At 41.6% G+C, this 12958-nt stretch overlaps 1 protein-coding gene across 1 annotated transcript in view; it reads left to right on the forward strand.

The window, feature by feature from the left end:
• CHST13 (carbohydrate sulfotransferase 13) overlaps positions 1-9415 on the forward strand; it is a 67425-nt gene extending 58010 nt beyond the window's left edge. The window contains exon 3 of the mRNA XM_007500298.2: positions 7603-9415. Within this exon, the coding sequence (XP_007500360.2) occupies positions 7603-8451 (849 nt within the window). The 3' untranslated portion in view covers positions 8452-9415. The remainder of the gene's footprint in view (positions 1-7602) is intronic.
• The last annotated feature ends 3543 nt before the right edge of the window (positions 9416-12958 follow it).

The following is a 12958-nucleotide window of genomic DNA, read 5'->3' on the forward strand; positions in this document are numbered from 1 at the left end:
CTCCCCTCTCCCTCCCCTATCCTTCTCTTCCTCTCTTTCCCATTCTCTCTGTCTATGTCTCTCTCTTCCCTCCCTCTCTCCCCTCCCCCCACTTTAATCCTAAGAACCTATAGCAGAAATAGAGAGATTTGGGAGTGCAGTAGATTTGAAGAGAATGATAATTAATCCTGCTTTTTTCCCCCATGATGCTATTATATTAATCTCTCATCATGGTTTCCCATCCTTTTACCTTATCATTGTAATATCTTTAAGTTTTTCTCATCAACATTGCTCAGAAGTAATAAAGGAACCAAACATCTCTGTGACACTTGACAGTTGAAGAAGAAGAAAAGTTAAAAATCACTAATTCATTCTGTTTTGAACACATCGAGGTTAAGTTGGCCCTGGGGCACCCTGTTTCAAAAATCCACCAGGTAGGCTGTGATATGAGAATGAAGTTGAAGAGGAATCCCAGGGCTAGAAATGTAGATTTGTGAGTTATTTGTATAGAGATGATCATTAAACTCATGGATGTTGATGAGGACACCAAGAGAGACTGGAAAAAGAGAAGACAGAGGTTTGGGACACATCCATAAAGTGGAGGACGGGCCAACAAAGGAGATGGAGAAAAAACAGCCCAACAGGTAGGAGGAGAACCAAGAAAGAGCAGAATCACAAAAACTCTGAAAGGAGGGCATCCAACTGGAGAAGGTAGGATGAGGAGGAATGAGAAAAACCATCAATGTTGACAATTAAGACATAGCCGGGACTTTTGGAGAGGATATTTTCATAGTTAATGAAATCAAGGAGCCAAACTTCTCAGAGTAGTTGAGTGAAGAAGGAAGTGGAGGCAAGGACTGTAGAAGACTTGTTTTTGGACTAGCCCAGTGTTTAATCCTCATTAATTGTTGCTCAATCCATGGCATCCTGAAGCTACACCAAGACCTCCACCTTTGTTTAGAAAGACTGTCTCCCCGGATGATTTCGGAAGGAGCTGGAAAGCCCTTCCTGGATTGATGCAGAGTAAATAAGCAGAACCAGGAAGACATTGTACACAGTAACAACAGTATTGTGGACCGATCCACTGTGGGAAACTTAAGTACTAAGGAGGATACAAGGATCCAGAACAGTTCTGAGAGACTTAGGACAAAGAATGCCCTGCTCCTCCAGAGAAAGAACTGCTGGATTCAATATGCAGATGAAAGCAGGCGATTTTTTGATTGTTTATTTGGGTTTGTTTTGGGGTTGGGGTTTTATAAGATTACTCATAAAAATGAACAATATGGAAATATGTTTGTGTGGTAATACATGTTTAACCCAGATCAAATTGCTTGCCAGCACCAGGAGGGAGAAGAGAAGGGAGGGAGGAGATAAATTTGATCTTATAACTTGGGAAAACTTGGGGGGGGGGAGGGAGGGAGAGAGGAGAGAGACAGAGACAGACAGAGACAGAGAGACAGACAGAGTGACAGACAAAGAAACAGAAAGAGGAGAGGAGAGAGAGAGAGAGACAGAGGGAGTGAAAGAGGAGAGGGAAGAGAGAGAGAGAGAGAGAGAGAGAGAGAGAGAGAGAGAGAGAGAGAGAGAGAGAGAGAGAGAGAGAGAGAGAGAGAGAGGAGAAGAGAGGGAGAGAGGGTGAGAGAGAGACAAAGAGATAGACTTTGAGCTAAGGTTATCCATACATGGAAAACTTGGGTCCTCCTCCCTGCAAATTGCCCTTTTTCCCAGGCTCCTGGTGGGGGATGGAGTTGGGGAGGGGTGCCTGAGATAAAGTTCTGTGAAGAGCTGAGTCTGTCCATCCCTTCCTGCCTCTGCCAAATGAGGGGACAACAGTCATTCACTGACTTCTGAGTCTTCTCTAGGCTAAACAACCATCACTTTTCCCAGTTGACCTTCATACAATGCCATTCCTCAAGAATCCTGGTCATCCTCCTTTGATTCTTCCATGTCTTCCTAATGAGTTTGTACTGTGCTTCCCTGACATCACTCTTTGGTTCAGCCCAAACAACCTCCTTCTTGTCAGGCTCTCACAACCCTCAATGTCCCATCTCTGTGCCTTTGCCTACATTGTCTAGAGGGGGACAGGGAGGACCTAGAATCCACTCCCTTCTTCTCTCTACCTCTTAGAACATGTCACAGCCTTCAAAGTGCTGCCATTGTCTACCTGAAGCCTTTACTTCTCCGCCAGTTGTTAGTATGTCCTCCCACCATTCTTTCTCTCTATCTAATATTCATCTGTTTATTTATGTGCATAGATTTTATCTCCCAATAGAATTTAGGTTCCTGAGAGCAGTTTCTTTTCTTTTTCAAACCCTTATCTTCTATCTTACTATCAATTCTAAGGTAATTGAGGTTAAGTGACTTGCCCAAGATCACATAACTAGGAAATGTCTGAGGCTGGATATGAACCCAAGTCCCCTAGACTTGAGGCTTGATAATGTATCTACTGTGCCATCTAGCTGCCCCAGAGCAGTCTGTTTTCTGTCTTTAAATCTCCAGGGCCTGCTACTATGCCTGGCACATAGTAAGCACATAACCAATGCTTATTTGGTTTTTGGTTGATTGGCAGGGCTAGAGGAAGGGACAGTGCTCTCTGACCACTAAGAGTGGGTGCCTGCATCCTTCCCATAGGCACATACCAAACCACTATATTTATATTATATATGATATATATAATAAAATACATATATATAATATTTTATATTATATATAATATATACAATAATATAATATATAATATTTTATATATAATAAATTATATATTTAATTTATCTAATTATATATATTTATATATAATATATAACATATTTTCATATAATTTATATTTATATAACATAGAATATATTATATAATATATAATTTATCTATAATATAATATATAATATGTATATGATAAATACATAAAATAAAATATGATTTATACATTTATATATATTATATAATTTATCTGTAATATATCATAAATATGTAAAACAAAACCATAAAATATGATTTATATATTTATATTTTATATATTTATATATTATATATTTATTACATAAAATATTTTGTATGTTTTTATTACATATATCTTTTATTTTGTTTTGTTTTTAAGACTAACTCAGAAAACCAGACTCAGGCAATTGCTGTGGTTAAGAATCTTTCTGCATGAGATTCAGGAAACTTTGAGCTTAAGAGTTCCCATTGCAGCTTGAAGCTGGCCTCCGAGTCAATCCAGAGATGCACGAATCCAGGGAGGGAGAGAGGAGTTCTTAGCCTGGGACAGTCGGGCTCCGAGGTCTGAGCCTGCCAAGTCGGCATTCCTCAGACAGCTCCTGGCCCACGTGGCGAGGTGAGGTCAGGCTCAAGTGGGCAGGGAGCCAGGCAGGAAGCCATGGAGGAGGTGGGCAGTGCCCTGCCGGCCAGCTTTTCTCTTTTAAAGCTGAGGACCCTCCGCCATGGACACTGTGACTTGTTTTCCCCACCTCCTGGGCAAGAAGAAACTAGTCCTGGAATGTGTCTCCTGCGCCCAAGGCTGAGGCAGCTGCCTCTTTTCTCCAGCCAGGAGGGGCCCCTTAACATCAGCAGTGGAACCTCATTAATGGGACCCCGCTGAGCTAGAGTTTGTAGTTTCAGACACAGGTCTGGGCAAATCTGATCAAATGGGAAATTCAGAAAAAACTTTATTAGGCTGTGAGCGTTTTCTTAGAGCAAGTATTTTGCCCATCTGTAGGGGAATGGCTGAACCAGTCCGAGCATCCGAATGGAATGGAATATTAATGCACCATGAGAAATGATGAAGGGAACTGAGGCAGAGGACACGCGGAAGAGCTCTCTGAAGGGAGCAGAACTAGAACAGTTTATGCAATAATAACAACATTACGAAGAACAACCACCTTGAAAGACTCGAGAATTCTGATCCATGAGACGGCAAACTGTGACTCCAGAGAGTAGGATCCAGTGTACTAGAGAACAATGAACTTAAACTGCAAAAGGAGACATGTTTTGAGACATGACTAATGTGGGAATTGGCTTTACTTGATGATGAATATTTGTTATAAAATTTTATTCATTTGGGGTGTTTTGTTCAATTTGGGGGGATATTGAGAGGGAAGAGGAAGATAAAATAATTAAATTTTAAAAAGTATAATGATTAAGTATAAAAGTTAAAATGTATTGATTTATAATTAATAAAAATACTTAATAATTAAGTTTTTTAATTTAATGAAACTTTTTATTGATACTTTCTTATATAATTGTAACTTTCCAATATTTATACTGCCCTAATGAAGCCCTCCCATGTAACAAGGGAATATAGCCAAGCAAAAGCAAACCAATCCATTGGCCACACCTAACATGCTGCTTCTTCTTCCTTCTGTAGCCTATGTCCATAGCTCTGTCAGAAGGGGGATAGCACGGCTCACCATTGGTCATTCAGAGTCAAGACTGACCTTTGCAGCGATCCATTCCCACATTGGTTGGGTCCCAAAATGTATGTCTTGTCCTTAATTTCAAGTTCATTGTTCTCTAGAATGCTTTATCTTTTATTCTCTGGAATCATGGCTTGTTATTGCATTGATGAGAATTCTTGGGTCTTTCAAGGTTGTTGTTATTATTTTATGAACCACTCTCCCAATTCTACTCACTTCCGTGAGCTCTGATCTCGTTGTGGTGTTTTCCTTGACATTTCTGTGATCATAATGTAGAGATGGTTCTACTGGCTCTGTTGGCTTCATCAATTCATGCAAATCTTCCCAAATTTCTCTGAGTTCCTCATAATCATCGCTTCTTATTCACTTCATCTATATGCCAAAACGTGTCCAACCATTCCCCAGCTGATGGATACTCATCTTATGTCTGGACTTTTGCCACAAAACTGCGGCTATAGCTTTGTATTTATGGGATCTTTCTCTCTGTCTTTGACTTCCTTGTGCTATAAATCAGTCATCCAATAAACATTTAAGTACCTATTATATGCCAGGTACTCTGCTAAACACTGGATTTGTGAAAAGTTGCAAATGATCATCAGTGAGGGGCAACTAAGTGCCACAGTGGATAAAGAGCCAAGTCTAGAGTCAGAAGGTCCTGGGTTCAAATCTGGCCTCACACACTTCCTAGCTGTGTGATCCTAGGCAAGGCACTTAACCTCCATTGCCTAGCCCTTATCCCTCTTCTGCCTTGGAACCAATACTTAGTATTAATTCTAAGATGGAAGGTAAGGTTTAAAAAAAAAAAAAGATAGTCTCTCCCCTCAAGGAGCTCACCATCTGGATGGGGAGACAACAAGCAAACATGCAAACAAGCTATGTATTGGAAAAATAGAAAATAATTAAGAGATGGAAGACACTGGAAGAAAGAAGTTAGGAAAGACAGTTTAATAATTCTTTGAGTATAACATAACTCTTTCCCAGCACAATTGAATCAATCCACAGCTCCACCAACAATGCACTAGTATGCATACTGTAAAAATTTAGTTAATCTACAATAATTTAAAATACTATATTTAAGAGATTTATTAATGATCATTAGAATTAAAGGAATAAAAAGGTAACAAAATAAAACTGCATGCCCATGACTAATCTACCTGTTCAAAAAGCCCACTCCACCAAATCACAACGGGAAGCAAAAAGCCAAGACAAGGAACCCCACCCAATATATTCTCCTGTCTACAGGAAGCACTTAAAGACAGGAAGTCAGTGGGCTCCTGGGAAATATAGTTTTTAGGGTAACAGATTTCCAATTACACAATACCTTCTCACAATCCTTCCACCATTCATCATTTTCTTCTTTCAGTGAATTTGACTAATCTGATATGCAGGAGCTAGACCTTCATTTTTTCTGAAGTTTTCAGATGTATTCTCATAGAAAGGGAGTCCTCCCAGGGGGATCACATAACCAGAAAGACTCTGGGCAGCAAGAGGTAGGAGGGAACAAGATTTTACTATTTTTCCCCCACGGGCCAACTTTGATCCTTTGAGTCCCCGATTCCCTCCTTTGAGGTGTACCTAATCCCACTGAGTTAGATTAGCCTTTGAAATAGGATTTTGACCCATACCAAGAGACAAAATAGGGGAGTGTTTAAAGCACAGAGTTGGAATGCAAGAGACTTGAGTTCTAGTCCCAAATCATTTACCAATTTAATGTGTTGCCTTGAGGAAGGCTTGACAGGTGATTTTCATTTTGTAATTTTTTCTAACTCTTGCTTGATCTTAAAATCTTTCCTTTTCCAAAGATCTGACAAGTATACTATTCTGTGTTCACCTAATTTACTTATAGTTTCCTTCTTTATATTCATGTCATTCACCCATTCTGAGTTTATCTTGGTGTAGGGTGAGATGTTGATCCAAACCTAATCTCCTCCATACTGTCTTCCATTTTCCCAGCAGTTTTTATCAAATAGTGAATTTTGGTCCCAAAAGCTGGGATCTTTGGGCTTATCATAGACTGTCTTGCTGAGGTCACTTACTGATCCTCCTTTCTGTCTGTTAGCCAGTACCATATTGTTTTGATGACCACTGCTTTAGGGTATAGTTTGAGATCTGGGACTGCAAGGCCTCCTTCCTTCACCCTTTCCCCCCCATTATTTCCCTAGATATCCTCTTTTGTTCTTCCAAATGAACTTTGTTATGGTTTTTTTCTAATTCAATAAAAAGTTTCTTGGTAGTTCAATGGGTATGGCACTAAATAAATAAATTAGTTTGGGTAGGATGGTCATTTTTATTATGTTAGCTCATCCTACCCATGAGCAATTAATGTTTTTTCCAATTATTTAGATCTAATTTTAATTGTGAGGAAAGTGTTTTGTAGTTGTTACATAGTTCCAGCATTTGTCTTGGAAGATAGATTCCTAAGAATTTTGTATTGTCTAGCATTATTTTAAATGGAATTTCTCTTTCTAATTCTTGCTGCTGAGCTGTGTTGGAAATATATAAAAATGCTGATGACTTCTGTGGGTTTATTTTGTATCCTGCAACTTTGCTAAAGTTGTTGATTATTTCCACTAGCTTTTTGGTTGATTCTCTAGGATTCTTTAAGTAAATCATTATATCATCCACAAAGAGTGATAGCTTGGTCTCCTCATTGCATATTTTAATACCTTCAATTTCTTTTTCTTCTCTAATTGCTACTGCTAGTGTTTCTAGTACAATGTCAAATAATAGAGGTGATAATGGGCATCCTTGTTTCACTCCTGATCTTATTGGGAATGCGTCTAGTTTATCCCCATTGCAGATGATGTTGGCTGATGGTTTTAGATATATACTGTTTATTATTTTTAGGGAAGGCTCTTCTATTCCTATACTTTCTAGTGTTTTCAATAGTAACGGGTGTTGTTTTTTATCAAAGGCTTTTTCTGCATCTATTGAGATAATCATGTGATTTTTGTTGGTTTGCTTGTTAATATGGTCAATTATGTGGATGGTTTTCCTGATATTGAACCGTCCCTGCATTCCTGGTATAAATCCCACCTTAACAGGTGATTTTCAAGGACTCCCTGATTATTTTTTAAGCTTTACTATGTTCTAGGCACTGTATTAAGCATCAGAGATAGCAAGGCAAATGTTAACAAGGAGTTGATGACCTCTTAAAAGATGAGAGTAGGTCTGAGTCATGGCCAGTTCTAACAGCCTCTCCTCCCTCTCCTAGCTCCAGCACTCCCCTCTCCATCTGGCCCACCAAAAACGGAGGGAGCTTCTAAATCAGGTGTGCGACCGCTATACCCGTAAGCGTCGCCTGCTGAGCCCCGAGGACTTACGCCATTTGGTCGTGGACGATGAGCACGGCCTGCTGTACTGCTACGTGCCCAAAGTGGCCTGTACCAACTGGAAGCGAGTGATGATGGTGCTCACGGGAGGTGGCAAGTACCGGGACCCCCTGGACATCCCGGCCCACGAGGCCCACGTGCCGGCCAATCTGAAGACACTGGCAGACTATAGCCCAGCCGAAATCAACCGGCGGCTCCGGGCCTACCTCAAGTTCCTCTTTGTTCGAGAACCCTTTGAGCGCTTGGTCTCGGCCTATCGCAATAAGTTTACCCGCAGCTATAACACAGCCTTCCACAGGCGATACGGCACCAAAATCATCCAGCGCCACCGGAAGCATCCCAGCCCGGAGGCCCTGGCGCGGGGCGACGATGTCCGCTTTGAAGAATTCCTCTATTACCTGATAGATCCCCACACTCGGAAGGAAGAGCCATTCAACGAGCACTGGGAGCGGGCGCATTCCCTCTGCCACCCCTGCCTGGTCCACTACGACGTGGTGGGCAAATACGAGACCCTGGAAGAGGATGCTGCCTACGTGCTGAGCCTCGTCGGGGCTGACCAAGCGGGCGTCCACTTCCCGACCTCCTCCAAGATCACACACACCACGGGCAGTGAGGCGGCCCACTTCTTCGAGGGCATCAGCCCCTTCTACCAAAGAAGACTCTTTAATTTATATAAGATGGACTATCTGCTGTTCAACTATTCTATCCCCTCCTATTTGCGGCTCCGGTAACAGCCAGGGAGGTTTCTGGGGTTCGGTGGGAGCTCCGACCTCTGCCTCTTACTTGTCCCTCGTGGATCTCCTGGCCATGGTTTTCTCTTCCCTGCTGCTCTCTTCCACTCCATTCTGTGTCCATGCCATGGATTGTCTTCCCCACCGAGGAAGGGAGACCCAGACACGGAGTTCCTATTGGGATGAGAAGGGGGGAGATCACTGGGGCAGAGCTTACCTACCTACCTGCATCCCTCCTTCCAAATTAAGCACTCGGGACCACTTGTCCCTTAGACACTCAGTGGCCTTGCTGCCCACCCGAATCCTGGAGCCCTCCATCATGGGGGTGAGGGGTTCCTTGGTGGGGTTTGCTGAGGAGGCACCCCCCAGGGGTGAGGATGCACAGACAGAGCTCCTGGGGTCAGCAGGAAGCTTTGGTCAACTCAGAAACTAAGAAGACAATGAATGGAAACTCTCAGGTTAAGCTCTTTTAAGAGATCCCCATTGGCCAAGCATCATCTGGCATTCCTTAAACCAGAATTCAGTCCTGGAAACAGTATAGAAGAACCAAAAAAAGCATTGGATTCAGAGCCCAAAGAGCTGACTTCAAATCCCAGCTCCACTAGTTACTCCCTGTAGTCTTGGGCATCCGTTTCCCTTCTCCAGGCTGCTTCCTCCCCTGTAGGATGAGGGACTTGGCCTAGATGGCCTCTGAGGGCTCTTCTAGCTGGAAATCTTGTGATCTGCCATGACCACAAAGAGCTTTGTCTTCACTCCCACCCCCAGTCCCGTCCCCACAACTCTGCCCCGCAACTAGTTCTCACTGCTAGGACTTCCCGAAGATGTTCCGGCCTTCTTTTGGCTGGCCGGGCTGTAGGTGATGGGATCGGAGAGGGCGGTCCTGGGGCAGGATGTTTGGCTTGAAGAAGATGCCCTGTGGTGCTGGAGTCACTCTTTTTTAAACAAAAGTAAATTTATTTCTTTACCATTTGTCTTTGTGGCATTTTTTCAGTGAGTCAACAAATGTTTATTAAGCTCTTATCGTATGCCAGGCATTGTATTAAGCACTGGGGTAATACGTGAGAGGAAAACAGTCCCTTCTCCCAAGGAGCTCACATTATAATGGGAAGAAACACATAAATAACTACATACATTCAAGATAGGTGTGTGGGAAAAGAGACAACATAGATGGAAAAGAAGCATAACAGCCTTAGAGGAAATTGAAGTTTACAAAACAGAGCTCTAAAGGGCATGTATTATTTAGTACTCAGACCAAATAAATTAAAAGGAAGTGTTAATGTGTGGTCTTGCCAGTCTCACCCATTTGCTAGTTTAACTGAGCACAGTAAATAAATAATCCACAAACAAAAAACATGTTATATATAACACATACATACTTTTTTTCACGTGTTTTCAGTCATATCCAACTCTTCATGACCCCCATTTGGGGTTTTCTTGGTAGAGACACTGGAGTGGTTTGCCATTTCCTTATCCAGCTCATTTTATAGATGAAGAAACTGAGGCAAATGGGATTAAGTGACTTGCCCAGGGTCACACAGCTAGTATGTATCTGAAGTCAGATTTGAACTCAGAAAGATGAATCTTCCTGATTGACACTCTACTGGGCTACCTAGCCGCCATACCGCCATATGCCATATATATTTATATATATTCTCTCTCTCTCTCTCCCCTATATACACATACATGCATGCACACACATATATATACCCATATGTATATACCTATATGTATATAATGTCTAAATTATGGCTACATCTATAAATATAGTGTGTATATATAACCCCTACAAAGTACATAGAATATAGATATGTGTAATGTGTAGATATGACACTCAACTTAATGTATAAAAAAGCTACATATGTGGTACAGAATGTGTACATAGGATAGAATGTATAGAGATGTGAGATACATAACATATAGGCATATAATGTGTTTACGACACATAATAGATGGTTATATAATGTATACACATCATAAATATGTGTGATGGCTAGAGCCTCTACTCACAGGTGTCATGTGTATGATGTGTACATAATGTATACATGACATGGGCTTCTATGTAACAATACATCTATGTGTATAGTATATACCTGGATGTATATAATGTATTCTAACACATGTATATAATGTGTTTAAACTCATGTATATGGAAAGTCATCCCAAAGGAAAGAAGGTACTAGGGAAGGGACCAAGAAAGGATCCTGCAGAAGATGGGATTTGAGCTGAGTCTTGAAGAAAGGTAGTGGGAAGGAGGAAGAACATTCCAGACATGGAGAACAGCTAGTTCAAAGGCATGGTGGCTGGAGAGAGTTATAGTATTCAAGGAACAGCCAACAGGCTATTGGAGCTGGACAATAAAATATGTGAATGGAAATAAGTGTGAGAAAACTGGGAAGATCAGAAGGCGGCAGGAATGAGGGACTTTAAATATCAAACAAAGCATTTTTGTTTCATCCTAAAGATTTTAGAGAGCTGGTGGAGCATATAATGGGTGGGGGGGGTGAAGGAAGGGGTGGTAGGGTCAGTCTTGTGATTGAATAAAATCCATTTGACAGCTGAGTGGAAGAAGTGTCTTCATCTCACCACACCTATCTCTGTGACCAAGGTAGGCTACCCTATCCCTGAATAGCAACATTAAGGGGGAGGGGGTTCTGAAGGGTTGGACATAGGATTTTGCCAACATTGCAAGGTGGATCCAGGTTTAAATTCTAAATCTTCTACTAACTATAACCGTAATTGAGCCACTTCACCTTTATATGTCCTAGTCTCCTCATCTCTGTGATATAGATGTGATATAGCTCTGTGGATAGAGAACCAGGCTTAGAGACAAGAGGTCCTGGGTTCAAATATGGCCTTAGATACTTTCTGGCTGTGTGATCCAGAATAAGTCATTTAACCTCCATTGATCAGCCATTACTGATCTTCTGCCTTATAACCAATACTAGTATTGATTCTAAGACAGAAGGTAAGGGTTTTAAAAAAAAATGTAATTGGAAAATATTTAACAAAACACTCAAACATGTAATACCCCGTAGATAGTGCTAATTTGATTTTCTAAGTCGCTAGGCAAACCCACCACCACCAAGAATCCCTTTCTATTTGAGTTTGACACCACTGGACTAGGTCGCCACTAGAAGTTCCCTTCTAGATCTAAATCTTTGTTCCTATGGGTGGAGAGGTGAAGGCTTGATTCTTAGGAGAAAGGGGAGGCAGAGTATCTCTGGGGGCTGCTGCTCCCCTGAGTTGTCCAGTGATGTGACTTGCAACTACTTGCTCTCTCTGGACTTCAGTTCTATTAAATGGTCATAATCCCAGCCCTTGAAGGGTGATGGTGACAATCGAATGAGATGAGAAATGTGAAAGGACCTTGGAAGAATGTTTAATGCAGCACAAATGAAATGGATGGTTTGTTTATGTGGTGGCAATGGATGAGGGGCTTGCAATGGCACAAATAGAGGAAATCACTCAGATCTGTTTGGTCATTAATCCAATCAAGATCCATCTGGCAAAATGCCCCTCTGAGTGAAGGGACAAGGCCTCCCCTCTGAGTTCCTCCATAAATAATACTAGCTTGCATTTGTTTAGTGCTTTGTAAAGCCTTTTTTCAATGTGCCTCTATGTTTATGACCTGCATTTATCTATAAATGCTTTGAGGTATATACAGAATATAGTACTCTGTATCAGACAGAAAAGGAAACTGAGTCTTTGGTAGGTCTGTCAAATGACTTGTCCAATATCACCCAGAAGAGCCAAGTCTCCCAGTTCTGTATCCTAATCAGCTGCCAGAGAGGTGTATCTTCTCCAGAAATGGGGGAAATGTTTTCTGGAGATCCAGCCTGGAGAGTATATTTCAAAGTAGGAAGATCATGGGTACATCCTCCTCTGTCCCCAAATAGCTCATTACTTACCAGCACACCCCCCCTCATCATGCTGCTTATTTCGGCTTGATGTCCTGCATCTCAAAGCCCGGTTGGCTATTCTGTAGCTGTGCTCCTAGTCCCAGTTCTTCCACGAACTCACTGGGAGTGATTTTAGGGAATCTACTTCTCCTTTTTGGCCAAAGAATCATGGCTTTCGTGCTGGAAGGAACTGAAGAGGCCAGTCATAATTTCATAGCCAAGGCAACTCGACTCAAACTGGTTAAGTGGGATTTAGAAGCAGATCCTTTGACGCCAGAGCCAGTTTTCTTTCTATCACCATACCATACTGTGTTCCCTCAATTTCTTCTTCTGTAAAATAAAAGAACTTGGATAGAGGGCCTCTAAAATCCCTTCCAGGGTCATGCCTAGCCTTAAAGTCTTAAGATTCTTGTGATGATGATGGTGGTGGTGGTAGTGGTGGTATTGATGATGGTGGTCATAGCTAACATTTATGTAGCTCTTTTAAGGTTTGAAAAATGCTTTATAAATATCTCATTTTATAGTCACTAACCTCTGAACGTTTTGGGGGGTAAGGTGGGGATGTCAGTCTCTAAAGCACTGATCCCAAGCTATCCAGTGTCCGTTTA

This window comes from Monodelphis domestica, chromosome 7, assembly GCF_027887165.1.
Source record: "Monodelphis domestica isolate mMonDom1 chromosome 7, mMonDom1.pri, whole genome shotgun sequence".
In the NCBI taxonomy this organism is placed as follows: domain Eukaryota; kingdom Metazoa; phylum Chordata; class Mammalia; order Didelphimorphia; family Didelphidae; genus Monodelphis; species Monodelphis domestica.